Genomic DNA, 18,459 nt, shown 5'->3' with positions numbered 1-18,459 from the left:
CTATAAGCCATCTTTCCATTGAGCTTTTCCTCACTGTGACGCCCACTGCATAACAGAGCTGCTACTGATAGTTACTGCTTTCTTTTTAAACAAACTAAGGATAAGTTTCCCAGATAGTTTCCATCTAAAGATGCCCCCCACATTGGAGAACTCAGTGGAAGTCAGGATCTGAAATTGTTCCTTTGCTCCCTAAATGTTGTATTCCGATTATTTTTCTGGTTGCAGGAATTCTGACCGCAATGCATTCATTTCTCGTGTTAACTTGAGTTGCGTCTCTTCTTAAAAATGCCCCCCACTTCCCTTCTGAATGGTGGCACATTCATTAGTCGTCTGGAATAAATCTGTCTCCAGCTGAATGAGCTGGAAAGAGGAAATAGAGGGCAGTGGTTAGAGCCCTGAGTGGTCAGGAGTCCTGGTTCCCATGTGTTACTCTGCCACTGAGTCACTAGCTGCCACTGGACGAGCTACTTGTTTTTTTCTGAGTTACTGCCTGTCTGCCAGAGACTAGTGAGCATGGGATACTGAGACTGGGCTGGGAGCTCCAGGCCAGGAAGGGAGGCCTTGTCCTCGCCCCAACTCACCAGTCTTATGGGCTTTCCTCTCATTGTCTCTAAAAGGAGGGGAGTGGGCTATATAATCTTTAAGGTAGTTTTTAATACCTGGACTCTTAACTCTACATTCTCTTGTACTTAGAATATTTAATAGTGAGCGGGAATTTTTTTTTTTTTTAAGACTCTGCTCCTTTACCAAAAAAAAAAAAAAAAAAACCCAGAAATAATCATGATACATGACATGAAATTAATAATAATAATAAATAACAATGGTATTTTGTACTCTGTCTCACTGTTCTAAATTTTAAAACACAAATAAGAGCTGCAAGTGGTCACACAGAATGATGGAACTAAAGTAACAATTTGTCTCTTCATCTGTAAAATCATTATCATTGTTTATTTCCAATTTGTGGTTCAAATGCAAGCTTCTGTTGCACCAGAGGGTGGAGATCTGGCTGTGCCGGAATTGAGCTCCGCTGATTCCAATCCCGTATGAACTTACTTGAAACAAATGTGAGCATCTGAGAACCTGTACATTAGGGGCCAGCGGTATATATGAGAGCTGAATTAACTTCACATAGGATGCAATGCTTATTAAAAGATAAGTAATAAAAATGGGCTAAGTTACATATTTATTATTAAAACTCAATAGCAACAACAATTATTTAGAACTTAGAGCAAAAGTTTCGGCAAGCGGGAGGTATTTTTACTTCTAAAATCGCTTAGAATTGCCACGGTGATATTAAAAAAAAAAAAAGAAACACCAATTTTTAGTAACTTTTGTTATTTAAATTCTTTTAACTTTGAAATAATTTTAGATTTACAGGAGAGTTGCAAAAATATTATAGATAGTCCTCATAAAACTTTTCACTCAGCTTATATAACTGTGGTCCATTTTTTGAAACAGAAATTAACATTGATACAATACTATTAACCAAACTACACTCTTTGTTTGGATTTGAGCAGTGTTTTCACTAGTGTCCTTTTTCTGTTCCAGGGTTCAATCCAGGATACCACAGTGCCTTTAAAGGTTTATCATTGTTTTAAAATTCTTTATAGATCATGCAACCCCTTTGTCCCTGCCCCCAGGGACAAAGCTTCCACTGCCCTGACCTTGGGACGCCACTGATTCCACTACACTGCTGTGGGGTACGAGGCAAGAAGATCAGATGGTTCATCATTTGGCAAAAGGTGGTATGGAGTCTGTTTTAATATGCTAGACTCCAAGAGAAACAATACCTCATTTTGTCAAGCTGGAGTTCCATCAGCCAGACACTTCAACAGTGACTGTTAGGTGTGTGACATGTGCAAAATTCATGTGTCTACTGTACAGAAACCAGAAAGCTGGACTCATTTTGGGCAAGAGTGCCATGAGTCCCATAAGGCAAAGAAGTGAAAATATACAGAGTAAAAAACCTTGACAGGGGCTTCCCTGGTGGTTCAGTGGTAAAGAATCCGCCTGCCAACGTAGGAGACATGGATTCAATCCCTGATCCAGGAAGATCCCCCATGCTGTGGAGCAACTAAGACTGTGAGCCACAACTATTGAACCTGTGCTCTAGAGCCCAGGAGCCACAACTAGAGAAAAGCCTGTGCAGCAACGACATCAAAAATAAATAAATCATAATCAAAAGCCCTGACAAAAATTACCGTGCAGACATTTCCGGATGCTTGCTCCATACCAGTCTCCCAGCCCTTTCTTCTTGCCGTCAGTCATCAGGATCTTCACAGGAGGCTAAAAGTCTCTGCTCTTTTGAGGATGGCTTCCTGGTGAGGTTACTCTAATCATGTCAGTTCTACTCACCTTGCCAATGATTGGATTAAGTATGGACATGAGGTACAATCTGGTCAATGAGGCATGATGGGAAAGTCTGGGGTTTCTGGGGAAGTTTTCTTCACTCTTCAAAATGCCCCTCTCCATCTTGTCTGAATTTTGGGTCTTATTGTATGAAGGATACAATACCTGGTGCTGTTGCAGCCCCTTTGTAACCATGAGGAACAAGTCTGAGACAAAAGCAAAGTGGGAGGACAGTGAGACTCCAGGGTTGGATGAATCACATACACACCTGGGAATGAACTAATTGAGGACTTCTTGTTATGAGGGAAAAGACATTTTCAATTTGCTGGGGATAGTTGTCATACTTGTACTGGCCATGACCACAGCATTTCTCTTTCAGCCATTTATTCGATTAACTAACACTTGATGAGAACACAGCATGATATGAGAGTGAATGGCTAGATTCCTGCCTTTAAAGGTGACATCATCCAAAGGGGGTGTAAAACTCACGGACAGATCCACTGGTTGCAGGAGAACTTGCTGCTTCCTGAGAGGAGTGCATAGGTGCCATGTGATGTCTCCAGCCTGAACTCCCTGAAGACAGTTTTGTGAAGGAAGAGGTAATGCCCTTTATCTTGAAGGTTGGCTACTTTTAGCAAAGGGACACAGCACAGGGGTCTTATGAGGGGAACAAAGACACAGAAAGCAGAAACCACAGGGTGTGGTCTAGAAAGAGGGGCTACTCCAGTTTAGTTAGGAACTGGTGTTTCAGAATTATCAGTCCCCACTTCCCTGATGATTCAGATGGTAAAGAATCTTTCTGTAATGAAGGAGATCTGGGTTCAATCCATGGGTCAGGAAGAACCCCTAGAGAAGGGAATGGCAACCCACTCCAGCATTCTTGCCTGGAGAATCCCATGGACAAAGGAGCCTGTGGGCTATAGTCCATGGAGTTGCCAAGAGTCAGACATGACTGGGCAACTAATGCTTTACTATGGGATAGGTGGAGAGAGAGAGATGGCACCCACCTGATCAGTGCCATGCTCTAGGAAGCCTGAAAGGCTCCAGCCTGGGCAGGCAGAGGGGACCCGGTGCTGACCTCTGGTCTGAGTCCTGTTTCAGCAACCTGCTAATTATGTGGCCCTTGGTCATTCATGTGTCTCAGAACAGCTATAAGAAGGGGCTGGTAATCACTGTCTTGCTCCCTTATGGGGCAACTGTAAGCACAACATAAATGTGAGAGGTTATTATCTCCTCCACCTCCAGGCCTAACTATATATTCACCCATCTTAGGTCGTTGTCCCAGGCTCAGAGGAGTTTCCCTTCTTGCTTTGGTTGTTGAAGCGGCCCTCATGCCTCTTCCTTGGTTTCATCCACGATCTCCCATATTTCTAGTATTTTATAGTTCCTTCTCTCTCTCCTGAGTGTTTCTTCTCTGTCTCCAAACAATCTCAGATCTTAAAAAATAAAGATCCTTCCTTGGATCCTCCATATCTCCCAAGAACACCATCCATTTTCCTTTTTTTCACCCAACTTCTTAAAAGAATAGACTACTTTCTCATCTCTTTTTCTCATCTCCTACCCAATGTTAACCAAGTCCACTCCAATATCCATTTAAGAGTGGGCCTCAAAACCCTCCTACACTGTTGGTGTAGCCAAGACATGGAAGCAACCTAAATGTACATCAACAGATGAATGGATAAAGAAGATGTGATATAGATACACAATGGAATATTGTTGTTCAGTTGTTAAGTTGTGTCCAACTCTTTGTGACCCCATGGACTGCAGCACACCAGGCTTCCTTGTTCTTCACTATCTCCTGGAGTTTGCTCAAATTCATGTCCATTGAGCCAGGGATGGTATCTAACCATCTCATCCTCTGCTCTTCTTTTCTCCTTTTGCAAACTTCCATCTTTCCCAGTATCAGGGTCTTTTCCAATGAGTCAGCTATTCACACCAGGTGGTCAAAGTATTCAGCTTCAGCATCAGTCCTTCCAATGAGTATTTAGGGTTGATTTCCTTTAGGATTGACTAGTTTTATCTCCTTGCAGTCCAAGGGACAGACACACAATGGAATATTAACCAGCCATTAAAAAAGAATGAATGGAAGGACTTCCCTGGTGGTCCAGTGGCTAAGAAGACTGCACTTCCACTGCAGGGGCATGCACAAGAATCTGAAATATGTATGTAACTGAATCACTTTGCTGTATGCTTGAAACATTGTAAATCAGCTCTACTTCAATTAATTTTTTTTTTTAAAGTAGGCTCTGACTGTAATGCCTACATCTAGGAGCTTCATCCTCTTCTCATCTTGCCTGGTTTAACCTGTCCTGGTGAAATGCTTATGTTCCAGCTTCCTCCACCCTACCCTTTCCTTTTCCTTCTCCTCTCTTCTCAGGGTTGGGGGTCCCTCACATTCCGCTGAGTTTGGGCTTTTCCTTCACTCAGCACACTCTTCTGGAACACTTGGTTAACCTCATTGATTCAACAGTCCCCTTGCAGATGAAGCACTGCTGCTGCTGCTGCTGCTGCTAAGTCGCTTCAGTCGTGTCCGACTCTGTGCGACCCCATAGACGGCAGCCCACCAGGCTCCCCCGTCCCTGGGATTCTCCAGGCAAGAACACTGGAGTGGGTTGCCGTTTCCTTCTCCAATGCATGAAAGTGAAAAGTGAAAGTGAAGTCGCTCAGTTGTGTCCGGCTCTTAGCGACCCCATGGACTGCAGCCTACCAGGCTCCTCCATCTATGGGATTTTCCAGGCAAAAGTACTGGAGTGGGGTGCCATCGCCTTTTCCGAGATGAAGCACAAATACCTTTATTTCTGGCTTTCCCTCCCTTAATCCAATCCAATGGTTTCCAACTGACCTGTCAAAGCATCAAGGACTCCTCAGGCTCAGCTTGTGCAAAGCGGAGGCCCACTTTTCCTGTCTTATAACTGTTTTTTTCTCTGTTGTTCCATATACATTTTTTTTTAATGGTCCCACTATCATTTAGGTCATTGCCTGGAAAATTCCATGGACAGAGGAGTCTGGTGGGCTACAGTCCATAGGGTCGCAAAGAGTCTGACTCAACTGAGTGACTGAGCATGAGCACCAGAGCCTAAAGTTTTGCTTCCTCCAACTTCTATACATCATATATTAAAGCAAACACCAAATCCAATGAATTAACCCTTGAAATGTCCCTGAAATCATCCACTGCCTTTTCACTCTTATCACCACTATCGAGAAGGGTTCCTTTTTTTTTTTCTTGACTAGGCTGTTATAATAGTTTTTCAATTGGTCTTCCAGATACCACTCTTTTTAAATAAAAATGATCTTTATATTCCTGATGGTTTCTCTAAAGAGAGATTCAGTTATGCTAAAAAAAAATTCCCACTGTTTGCAGAGTAAAGTCACAATTCTCTCTTTTTTAAAATTTTCAGTTTTACTAAGGTATAATTGACAAATAAAATTATAAGATATTCATGGTGTTTTGATAAATGTATACCTTGAAAGGTACAATTCTTTATCATGGCATTTGAAATGCATTACAATCTAGTTCCATCTTAAGTCTCCAAAATTTATCTCACACTGCTCTTCTGCAGTCTCTATTAATAAAATAGAGAATGGACCTACTGAAGGTCCAGCCTGAACGTCCTCTTCCCAATACCCCAACCAGAACTAAGTTGCCTTTCCTTTGTCCTCATAGGGTACATATTTTAAACTGTTCTTAGAGTCACCATCATCACACTGAATTGTAACGATGCCTCTGTCTCTTCTAATAGATTGTAAGCTGCAGCATACCTCTTGCTGTATAACAAATAACAACCAGATTCACTGACTTAAAACAGCAGATGTTTATTATTTCACAGTTGCTGTGTGTCAGGAATTTGGGAGTGGCTACCTTGCTGGTTTTGGCTAGGGATATCTCATGAAGTTGGAGTCAAGAGGTCAGCCAGGGCTGCAGTCATCTGAAGGCTTGATCAGAGCTGGAAGATTTGCTCTCAACAGGGCTCATGCAGAAGGTTGGCAAGTTAGCACTGGTTGTTGGCTGGAGGTCCTGGTTCCTGTCCATAGGGACTTCTCCATAAAGCTGCTTGAGTATCCTCACAATATGGCAGCCCCCTTCCCCCCAAGAGCAAGTGATCCAGCTCAAGAAAGAAATAAGAAAACCAAAATGCTTTTATGACTATCACTTATTCTGTTTGTTAAAAGCGAGCCACCAAATCCAGCCCACACGCAAGGGGGAGAGGTGTATTAATCACCATCTCTTTTTGGGAGAGATAGGGAAGAACTTGAGGACATATTTTAAAACCACCAACAAGGGTTGTCCTATCTTTCTGTCTTCAGTAACTAGCACAGTTTCTGGCACTTGGTAGGTGCTCAGTAGATGTTTCTAGTGGAATAATGTGTGAAGGGGGGAGATATTGGAGTCATTGTAATATGGGTAATTAGTGTGGCCCAGGTGAAGAATGGTGGAGGTGAGAGTTGATGGGAGAGATTCTGAGGTAAGAATTCGTGGGACTCCATGACTGGTTACATGAGGAGGGTTGGGAAGAGATCCATTTGGGGTTGAAGGTGGTCTTGAAACTAGGACTTAAAGATGGTTGTGACAGTTTTCAGGACTTCCTTCTTGGGATTTCAAAGGTAATGACATATAAATCATACAGCTAAACTTAAGCCCCAAGTCTAATTGTTCAGTTATATTTGGAAAGGTTTGGAGTTGGCAGTCATCAATTTGAGCCAGAAGTCATCCCCTATATATCATGTTTCTCATTTATAAATGTGGAGGTTATAGTACCTAACTGTGTACCAGAACTTTCCAACTAAACTCTTGGGAATATTAAAAGGTTGGCAACATCTCATCTTTTGCAGGAAATTCCCACCACTGCATCCTCTAGAAATGGTCATGTTTAAACACAAGGGAACTATCAGATTAAACCATATGAAATGCTGGTATTCCAGTTTTGACTTATAAAGAAATCAATTCCATAGGGTTCAACCTAATAGATACATGTCGGCAGTTTGAAGATTTAAACACCTCTTCACAGATGGAAAATTGAGATGTTCCAGAGTTCTGGATCTTTCTATTCCTGAGACTGAGGTCCAACTAAAAGAAAGGTCAGTCTTGAAGTTAAATTAGGTTTAGCCCAATACAGGCATTACTTTCTCATTTCCTTAAAGTCAGATAAAGGAATTAAAGAACAAAGACTAAATACTGGATTCAACAAACTTAAGATGGAAAACTTATCTTGGAACTCCAGCTAAGTCCAGATTCAACCCCATTTCCTACACTGTGCCGTTTCTAAGAAATTGTATTTACTTATAAGTGAAATTGCTGAGGACCTAATAAAAAAGGAACTAGGAATTAAATAGTTCTTTGCTCATTTTTGTATTTTTGTATATCTGGAAGGTGATTAGTTGACTCCTTCATTATTGGTAGGAATAAATCCAATATTTGCCGATATAAATTAATTTATGAAAAATACCTTTTGTCATTTCCAGGAGTACTTCTAAAACTTAACACTGAATAGAAACTTTCAATGTGAAAGTTCTTTCTTTTCTTCTTCAGTGTTTATTCTTCCACTTTTTCAGATTAATACCGAAGATATTTGGGTAAAAGGTGTGAAACTCATTGATAGTGGCACAAAGATCTCAAATGTCAATAGAACAAAACTGCACGAATTCATCCATTCCTCTCTTTAGAAAGCAAACTCCCCGAGGGCAAGGTCTTTGCCGCTTATTCCCAGCATTCTGAACCGTGCATTCTGAACCGTGCCTAACGCTCTCTAGCTCTCAACAAACACTTGGTTATCCGTCCATTCATAATCATCGGTGCAGGGCGCGGGCCATCAAGGAAACCGGCCTGCAGCTTTTCCTTCCTGCGCCCAACCTGCGCTGCTCTCAGCCCCACAGGGTCAGAGCTCGCACCCCCGGAAGAACCCTGGAGGCGCGGCCCACCTCTCGGTGGCCCTGCGGCCCTTCCCTTCCCGTGGAGGAAGGAGCGGTAACCGAGGAGAGAGGGAAACCCGGGCCCACTTCCTGTCCGGGCAGGGCAGAGCGTTCGTGAGCCCCTCGGCTGGAAACTGCAGATTCGAGCACAGGAGAACGGAGTGGGGTGCGCGAGCCGGGCGAGAAGGACCCGGCCGCGGGTACCGCCCCCACCGGCCCAGGCCCCGCCCCCCCGCGCGTCCCCGGCGGCGGCGAGAGGGTTAAGCGCGCGGGGGGCGGGGCCCGAGCGAGCCGGGCGCGCGGATTGAGGGCCGCGGGCGGCGAGGGGGCTGCGCCGGGGGCGGTTCCGGGCGGCGGGGGCGGGGGCGGGCGGAGGAAGGGGGCGGGCCCCAGAAGTTGTTGGGCGCTGGGCCGGCGGCGGGAGGGCGAGCGAGCGGGCGGGCGGCGGGCCGGCGGGTGGAGCGGGGCCGGGGCTCGAGAAGTTTGCACGGCGGCTCTTGAGCGCCGGGTGCGGGCCCCGCCGGCCGTGCGCGCCCACTGCCATGGCTTTCCGCCGGCGGACGAAAAGTTACCCGCTCTTCAGCCAGGAGTTCGTCATCCACAACCATGCGGACATCGGCTTCTGCCTGGTGCTCTGCGTCCTTATCGGGCTTATGTTCGAGGTGAGCGACATCGGGGCGGGGAGCGCCCCTCTCGCGCGCTGCCCGGCGTCCCCTTGCGGGTCCCCCGGGGTCTGCGTCTGCGCCCGGGCGCCGGGCCGCCGTGTCGGTCCCCCGCATCCCCCCGGCTTTGTGCACCGTGCGCCCCTCGGCCTCCTAGTCAGCCCAGACACCGCCGCCAGCTCCGCGTCGTGACCGCCAGCCCTGCCGCCCCCTTGGGTACCCACTGGACCCTGCAGCTCTCTCTGCAGCCCCGACTCTCAACCCTGGCCTCGAACTGACGCGGCTCTGCCACCCTAGCCCGCCCAGCGGAGGTTCCTTTCTGGTGTCCAGGAGCCAAGCCCGGAGACTCCCAGACCCGCAGGCATTGCACAACTCCCCCTTCCTAGCCCTAGCTGCCAGCTCCTCTGGGCTTTTCCATTGGGAGGGACCCCGGCCCTTTTCTACTTCCCACCTGATTTTCGGGGTCTTGCATCCTCAACTTTGGGCCATAGTGGAGGTGTTCGGGGTACGGCCCTAGCCCCATCCCAGCAGTGTCCTTTGCGGTCCTCCTGACACCCCTCCTTTTTTTTTGCTCTTGCCCCAAAGGCCAGTTTTCATGTACCCTGTGATCATAACGTTCTGTGAACTGTTCCTTCAGTCCATGTGTGGTAGACCTAGAGCTTCTCCCTGTGACAGGAGCAAGGTGAAGGCGAGGCATATCCTCTGCTTTTAGGAGAAAGGTGATTCTACCATAACTGTGGGGGTAGGGGACAGCTGGGGCAGGCCTCACCGACTTACCTCGAATGGGGTCGGAATCCAAGGGGGCTGATGGCAAGACTCCCTGCTCCAGACAGCCAGAAAAATGTGATAGTCACAAGCAGGGAGAACTGGCGAACAGGGAAGGACTCGCCCTGGTCTGCCTTGTCTCAAGGTGAGTGCCGCTTCGTTGGCAGCTTATCTGCATCTCAGGATCGGGCTGGGAAGCTGTAACCATCTATCAGTTGCCTTGGATGTGGAGGATTTCTGGTGTGGCTAATTTCCTCTTCCGTGTCCCTCTGTGTCTGGGTTTCCTATCTCCTCTCTCAGGATAACGAGGGCCCTGCTAGGCAGGGAAGCTGCCCTCAAGGTGGGGATGTTCTTGTGGTGGTTGAGCCAGGGTTGGATGGGTGTACGTGTCCTTGGCTGGCCTTCAGGGTCTGTCAGAAGTAACTGGAGACTACTATTGGGGTCTGCAGGCCCACTTTACTCTTCCCTCAACCCCCACATCTCTTGCAGTATATCCGCGGCAAGGGCTTTGTCAGGCCAGGGTCATCTCCTGTGCTGCTGTCTCTGCTTGGTCACTCATCTGATGAAATTTAAAAAAAAAAAAACAAAAAACAGCTGCAGCCTCAGTTTCCCTGTCAGTACAGATTAGTAAAAACCTGTCTTTCTCCCGGGGGTTATTGTGAGGTTTAATTGAGATCATGTGAGCAGCAAATGCAGTAACAGCATCTCCCAATATAAAAGCAAGTCATTTGCGCCTGAACCTTTATTGTTGGCCATAAAAATAGCCTATGGGATAGAGAATTTGTTTGCTCCAGCAGATGCCCTCAGTATCTCCTTGCTGTCCTTCATTCTGAGAGGCCTCCCAATGCCTTGTCACCAGTCTGGGAGGGTGTGGTTGGAGAGACACACGTGACAGCTGTAGCGCTCACAGCCACATGCTCGCTCTGCAGCCTGGTGGGCCTCTGCTGTGTCTCTGGCGTTCATTAAGGGTGGTGACTCTACCTACTCTGTCTTTAATCCAAAAGAGCTGCCGAGCATTTGAGCTCCGGATACCTCCTTCCCTCACCGCCTGTGGTCTGGTGGAAAGTCCTGTTGGTTAAACGTGGCCGCCTATGGGAGGTAGAAAGCGCCAGGAGTCCTTAATCCCGTATGTTGAAGAGGAGGAAAGAAGGCCCAGGGTGGGAAAAAACAGCGAAAAGACTGCCCTGCTCTCCTCCCCATCTTGGGATTGGACTGGGAAATGTGGAAAGGGTCGTGGCCGAAATGCCTATGTCCGTCCCACCACCGTCTTCCAGTAGAGCCTTAGTCCGGTGGCATCCATGCCTTCAGGCGGGTTGTCTCCTGGGAAAGGTGCACTGAGGTATGATGTGGGTCAGTGTGGGCTGGCCTGGGAGGAGGAGGGCCATGCCCCAACCTCCCTTACGAAGCATGTGTGTTCTGCTGTGCTAGGCACACAGAAGGTCCTCATCGAATCTACCAGCTGACGCTCCATGGAGATAGGTATTTGGGGAGACTCAGGTTTCTAGAACTACCAAATGAGAGTGGAAACAACTCACTGTCTTCTGGGGACCTCCGAGAAACACATGTGGGTGCCCTCACAGGGGAGACCGTCAGGGACTTACTGCTGTCACTCGGGGCCATCTGGGCTCTCCCCTGGAGGGGTGCTGTGCCTGTGTGTGTAGGTAGGGATGTGGGTCAGGGTGCGGGGGCAGGCCAGCACTTAACACCGCCCGATTGAAGACGGAAGGAGATGGAAAGTGGAGGGGGAGGCAGGGCGAGGGGACTGCCGGCTTTTGGGTTTCTAACTTGGGGCAGGGCTAGGATGCCTTCATTCAGAAGCTGAGTCAGGAAAACTCAATTATAATTCTTCCCACAAAGAGCGAGTATCCTGGCCACTCCCTCCTCTGGGGTCCCCTGCCCAACCTCGGCCAATGAGCTGAGGCCCTCTCCCCCGACCCTTGCATCCTAACTGGTCTCCACCTCTTCTGTGTCTCGCCCCTTCCCCAACTCACTGGTCAGCTCACCAGCATTCAGAAGGGCTCTCGTTCCCCAGCAGGGACCTCAGGACCTTAGTTCTGTCCCCTGGGAGATGCTGACTCCAAGTTCCTTCCCTTGGGATCGCTTCCTTTGGGAACACACGTGAAAGAGTTCCCCTCCCACCTCCATCTGGCTCAGTTTTGAACCCTCCTGAGATTCCTTCTCCCATTTTTGAGGCTGGGGTAGGGGGACAGGCTCTTCCCCCTGAGCCCAGGTTTTCTTTCCATCCTGCAGGCTGTTTGGAATAGAGCTGTTCTGTGCTGTCTCGGCACTCGGCTAAAAAATGTCAGGAATGTGGAGCTTTATTTCCCCCCCTCCTTCCCTTCCAGCTCTCTTTCTTGACTCTGCTGGGGAGAGATGGTGCAAGGGGGGGTTTCTACTCCACACTTTGGGTCCTTCAGGCCTGTTAGGTGGAGTCCGGCCCCAGCGGCCTTCAGGGTGTGGGCAGCCAGTGGGGTGTGTGTCCGATTTGAAAGCCGCATTCCCTCCCCTTTCCCTTCCCTTTCCAGTGTCCTGTTCCTTTGGTGCCACGTTTCAGACTAAACCAGGCAGGGAAAGAGAGAGGAAAAGGCGCTCATTAGCAGTCGGAGAATGAGAACAAGGGGGGGCACATCCAGCAGAGACGAGGCCACTTGTATATTACCTCTAAAGTTATTTCAAGACAGAAACTTTTGTTTGTTGCCCAAGCTCATTTGCAAGCGCTGCCAGTCTGCAGCATGGAAACGGTTCTGAAATTCTGGGCCCATCATTTGAAGGTTGGGTTTCTGTTTTGGTCCATGATGACTTTAAAAATTTTGGACTCAGAACTTTGAGGGCAGTGGCTGGCTTTTGCTTTCAAACTGTTTTGGAGACAGATGTAGTAGGGCCACCTTTTCCCCAGGAACCACCTTCTTCCTGGTTGCTGACTGGTTGCCACGGTCAGCTTGTCAGGGTGATGTGTTTGCAGCATATACAGTGGGAGCCGGTTGTGTTACAACCTGGCAGGACATGGGTCCCGTGGCACCAGTCCACATCCTGCCAGGCGTCCCCGTAGGCACCGCAACCCGCAGTGAGGCTGCCGGTCCTGCCCCTTAGCATTCATGAGTGCCCTAAGACAGTTCTGCGTCTGTTCTGTTAAGACGAAGAGCTGTGTATACGGCACAGATGTTCATCCATGGGTATGTGCCGCCTCTCTTTGACTAACTCCTAATGTGCTTTTGAAGACGTTCCTCTGCCAGCTTGTATAGTTCCTGACTTACGCGTCTTCCTCTCCTGCCTCTGACGTGGCCCATCAGTGGTGTTCTAAAGAAATGAGTCAGGGGAAGCCGAGAAGGGCTGTCTCTGGGGTGCCCTTGTTCTGTGATTGGATTTCTACCCGCATTTCAGTGATCTGAACAACAGAACAGAGATTTGGAGCTAGAGTTCCTCCTGGTCTACCTGAAGTGTCAAACCCTCTCCTGTGGGACGTAAGGGTTCCTCAGTGATCCTTACTTATTCCCTTGGCAAAAATGTGACGGCCAGAAAGGAGGTGTTGATCAGTGAGTGAGTTTTTAACTCTCACCACAGGATAATGTGTAAATGTCTCGCACTGGGCCTGGCATGCAGGCACTCAGTTGATGGTCTCAGCAACCACGCTGGTCTCTGTTACTGGCGTCCCAGTTGGGCGTGTGAGCACACCTTCCGCCATCATGCTGGCCCCAATTTCCATTTAGATATGACCTATTTTTCCGTGAGACATTTCCCCCGAGTTCTCCAGTGCCAGCCGTCTGCCCCAAAGGGGACAATCACAATACCCCAGGTGCCTCTTTCCCCGGAGAACATCAGTTGTCCCTCTTCCATCCATCTTATTGAAAGGTGGGCTGGGCGTACTAGAGGGTCTCAGATATGTGGTTGTCAGCTGCCCTGCCAGCCCTGACCTTGCCACTTCCCTCTCGCCTGCTTTGTGTCTGCACCCTCCGGCTGCTGCTTCTCCGGACCACTGTCCAGCCCAGTCACAACAGAGCGCCTTAGTCCTGCCTGTTTGCAGAGTCCCATGTGTTGCTATGGAGAAAACTTCAGTCTGGCAGGCATGAGCTCCTTTTTTGATCTGCTTCATCGTGGGCAGGGGCACCAGAAATCACTCTATGGCAGATGTATCCCCCGTTCCCACCCTGATAAATGCCTAAGCTGAAGGGTTGATAAGAGGGGATTAGAGTTCCCAAACTACAGAAGTGCTTTCTAATCAACCAGAGTGCTTTTAGCAGGCCGTGGTGGGAAACTTCACTGATATGATCTCGTAACCTTTTTATCCAGCTCTGTGTATCTGGTGTCCATTGGTACCTAATGGTTAAAGAAAAAGGAGTTAAAAAAAAAAAAAAAAAGCTGGGGGGAGAAAGCAGTAAAGCTACCACCACGGCTCCTGACACAGCCCTTCTCATTTCACGAGCACACCTTTATCTCATATACAGCTTCGACTTGCTCCCTCGTCTCAGGTGTCTCGGGTGGAAAGAAACCCAGCCTAGCTTACTCACAGCTGGGTAACGTTGGGGGTTGACTGTGAGGTTTAAAGAGCTTTGCAAGCGGGTCTCCTGGACCGTGCAGGTTCACGTAGCTTTCCTGCACGAAGGAACGGAGCCCGGTCATCATGAGTGGGGGCCTGGGAGGCCCCTGGAGGGAATTTGGGGACATGCAGGGTTAGGTGAGGTGCTGCTCTGTGGTTCTCCACCCGAGCCACGTTGCCTCTCGACAGCTTCCCTCATCTGTCTCGAGGGGTTGGCAGCAGTCTCCATCTGTGAAATGCTTTACTGGCCTCACCCTGTAATCTGGATGGTTTATGGGGGTTGTCATACCCATCCAGAGCCTGGCTTCTAGAGCAGAGACTTGGCCAAGGACCATCCTCTCCGAGTCAGAGCCAAGACAAGAAGTCAGCCCCGTCTGGCTCACACTTAGAGCTCAGCCCTGATGCTTCCATGAATGGGGCGTCTACGGAATGTAGCCAAGGGCTGCTTTATTTTTCTTTGTCTGAGTGGAATCCGTTTATTACCTGGAAGTAATGTCTGGAGGTCATTGTTCCATGTGGAGACTTTTCTTCCTGGAACAGTCATTGCAATTTGCGAATCCCTGATAGAGACTCCAGAGAGTAACCCGAATATGTGTGTCATATGTGACCAAGGGTGAGTGGGCAGAAGCTTTACCTCCTGTTAAAGTCACTGCCTGCTCTTGGTCCACATCTGCGTGAGAATTGTTGCCTCTGGTGGTGACATCTTCATTGACCTTTTCATCAAGTTAATATCGTGGTCACCGCTCAAGGCACAGCTTTTCTTCATGTTTTACAAGCCCAGGGGCTAAAGGAAAATCTACTACATTCATAGAAGGGGAAAACAAGACCCCAGAGCTTGAGTGATTTGCCCAGGACGATCGAGTAAATTTCTGGCAAGCTCGGGGCTTGAACCCACATCATCTAACTCAGGTCCAATGTGTTTTTACACTTCTGTTCACTGGCTTTCCAGATGCTGCATTTGAATGCAACTGTGTGTGCAGAAGCCTTGAGACTGATAGATCTTTCTTCAGTGTGCTGCATGCATTTATTTGGCAGCTCTTTGCTGACTGAGTGCCTGCTGTATGCCTGTGTGAGCTCTGGGGACGAATGTGTACATGGTGACCTCCTCTCCAAGGAGGTCATGACGTGGTAGCTTGAAGCTGATAGTCTGTTTTGCAGATAGAAGTAAGATCTTGAATTTGATGAAAGCGGCAGGTGCAGCTTACAGAGTTACAGATGGCTGGGCCTCACCTTCAAGCCATTGCCATTGGCGGAAGAGGGGATTTATCGAATAGAGCCCCAACACCCTGAGCAGAGGACAAGTGTGGTGGTGACTCCTAGGCATTGTGTATGACACAGCTTCGTGGATGAGTGAACTGACCGAAGGCGGGGTGTGTGTGTGCATGCATGCAGGTGTGATTTCTGGTACGCAGAGGCTGTCATTGGTTGGAGCTTTGGTTGAGGTTTGAAGAACTCCTCCATATGGTTTCTTAAGATTTTCAACATCAAACCCCAACATGATTTGAGTTGGTAGGGGTGAAAAGGACATCATCCCCAGAGCCTCAGTTGTCCTACCTCTGAAGAGGGTTTCTTTTCCTTTTTTTGGCTGCACTGGGCTTTTGTCACGGCCCTCAGACTTTGTCTTGTGGCGAGTGGGGCTGCTCACTAGTGGTGATGCGCAGGCTTCTCCTTGCAGTGGGTTCTCTTACTGCAGAGCACGGGCTCTAGAGTGAGTGGAGCTTTAGTAGTTGTGACACTTGGGCTCTAGGGCATGGGCTTAGTAACTGTGGTGCTTGATGGGCAAGGAGTAACTGTTGATACGGATTTTGTGACTACTGTTTGAAAGAGGCTGACGGGGGACCTGGGAAGAGCAAGAAGAGGCCACTGTCCTGGGCAGAATGGCCAGCGTCTGCCCTGCCCGCCCAGCGTTCATCACACAGGTGCTCAGGGTGGTCCTGGGCCCTGGGCTGTAGCGTGTGTGCATATTCAGTGATATGCCACATACACACATGCACACGCGCACACACACACACACACACACACACACACACACACACATCTGTGGCCTCTTAATTTCACATCAGTGGGGTGAACCTAGAGTCTGAAGCCACCCTAACCCCACACCCACAGCAGCGTTCTTAAGGCGTTGCCGGCCAGCTGGTAGGGTCCCACTCCATCTGCAAGGCCTCTTCAGCTCCTCTGACCACGGGCATGCTTTCTGCCTCGAGATTATGGGAGCGAGTTAAAGGGATGGAGAGATGTTGTAAAGGAGAGGCATCAGCACTTGGTGACATCCTTCTGAAGCCTAGTTTCGAGGAGGGATTATCCATTACGGTTAGCATTTGCGCTGTCACAGTTGTGGACTCAGCCAACACAGGCCTCACACGTGCCGTCCAGTAGGCAGCCACACGCCACACCCAGCTGTTTCGGTGTAAACTCATCAAGATAATACAAAAGGTTCAGTTGCTCAGCCACACTGGCCACATTTCGAGAAAGTTCTGTTGGACATGCTGGTCTCCGTGTAGCTTTCTGAGCATTTGGTTTTTGTGGGTTTTGTTTGTGTAGTAATGTGAAATGGGGGGTCTTTAAGGTGTGGTTCTGTTAAGGACTGTCAGAGGCATGAATTATGGGGCTGAGGTCATGGGCCTGGGGCCACATGGCCTGAGTCTGAATCCTGGTTTTCCCTGTCCTAGCAGCATCGTCTCTGTAGATGATTTCATCGCTCCGTGCCTCAGCTTCCTCATCTGGAAAATGGGGGTAACACTATGTCTGAGAATCGTTGGGAGGATTAGAAACAGCAACACAAAAGATGAAATGTTGATACAGCCACAGCGCTTAGAGGGTGGCTGGGTGCAGGGCATCAGCTGAGTGCATATGCCCTGTTGTTCATGTTGCTCTCAGGAGGTGTTGGAGAGACGTCTTGACTTGTGGGGCTCCCCTTTGCGGCTCCCTCGGCATTTGGAATGCAGCTGGGAACAGGGTGTCCGGGGAGGTCAGCCCTGTGCCCTGTCCTGTGACCGCCACACTGGGTAGTCACTCAGGTCCTTGCCTGCACTCACTTCACGTACAGTTATAGGAAGCGTGGGTATGTGATCCAAGGTTACAGGAGAAAGAACAAGTTCAGATGGAGCAGTGGCTGGGCAGATAGACAACCGTGGGCAGGTAGGTGGTGGCCGCCAGCCTGAGACTTTCTCCTGGAGGTACTGGGGGCCTTTGAAGAGCTTTGGGAGGGCAGTGACCTGAGACTCCGTCCTCTGCTCTGCTGATCCCTGGGGGGTGAGGTTGGAGGTGAGGAGTCTGATCAGAAGGCTGTGGCAGGGACTCCCCAGGAGATCTCCTCCTACCTCCTAATAAAATTTCAGTCTCCACCCCAACTGGGAAGTATGCCCTGGCCCCCCACTTTCCCTGGGCCCCCCACATCTGAACTTTCTGGTGTCCATTCAGAGACTCTCTCTATCCACCCAGTGTGGCAGACACTGTGACCAGGCGGTTGTATGGGACCCGCTGTGACCTGGCTGCCCCGGTGCAGAGTTGCCCTTGAACGCGAGTGTTGCTCTGAGCCACTGTCTGCTGCTGCCTTTGTGTGACTTTATCACTGAAGTGTCCTTCAGACTTACTCAGACAGTATGTTTTGTGTCTAACGCGATTTCTAATTTTTTAAGAAGTCAGGCCTCAGACAGATGGAACATCTTCACCCCCCCTCCCCTTTTTTTCTCGCTACATAAGCCATGAAGGGGCTTATGTTCAAGTACAGCAGCCTGACCCAGGGAAGCAGGGTTTGTTCCAGTGTCAGAGGAGGCGGAGGGCGGGGGAGCCCTTTGGGGAGGTTTCCTGGGGTTGGGGGATGGGGGTTGACTGGGGAGGGGAGGAGAGAGGCTCGGCCTGTGCACAGCTTCATTTTGTTCACGAAGTTGCTTCGCTCACTGTACATAAGGGGCTGTCTGCGCTCCGTCCGTCAGGCGGTGGGTGCTGATGGATGTCAGTCATCATCTTTGACATGTGTCTGCCATCTCTGTGCTGGTGCCAGGCTCCTGGAGACAAAACGAGGGGATCGGGCCCTTGTCTGACCTCTCGAACCCGGGTGGAACCGTGGGGGTCTTCTTCCCGAGGCCCGTTGGTGATCACCCGTCATCTTAACAGCCCTGGCCCCCACTGCCTGTAGTTTACGTGGTCTACAGCAGAGGGAAGTAAAGCAAGTGCATCTGTCGGAACAGACCCCTGTGGTCACTGGCCCACGTCTGGTCTCTTAGTCCCACCGGCTTG

General features: G+C 49.2%; 1 protein-coding gene across 1 annotated transcript in view; it reads left to right on the top strand.

Annotated features, from left to right (window-relative positions):
* Positions 1-8,681: 8,681 nt before the first annotated feature.
* Positions 8,682-18,459, top strand: part of TRAM2 (translocation associated membrane protein 2) — a 69,802-nt gene continuing 60,024 nt past the window's right edge. Inside the window, exon 1 of the mRNA XM_019985977.2 lies at positions 8,682-8,918. Coding sequence (XP_019841536.1) covers positions 8,799-8,918 — 120 coding nt within the window. The 5' untranslated portion in view covers positions 8,682-8,798. The remainder of the gene's footprint in view (positions 8,919-18,459) is intronic.

This window comes from Bos indicus, chromosome 23, assembly GCF_029378745.1.
Source record: "Bos indicus isolate NIAB-ARS_2022 breed Sahiwal x Tharparkar chromosome 23, NIAB-ARS_B.indTharparkar_mat_pri_1.0, whole genome shotgun sequence".
NCBI classification, from domain to species: Eukaryota; Metazoa; Chordata; class Mammalia; order Artiodactyla; family Bovidae; genus Bos; species Bos indicus.
This window is presented reverse-complemented; position numbering and strand designations above follow the sequence as displayed.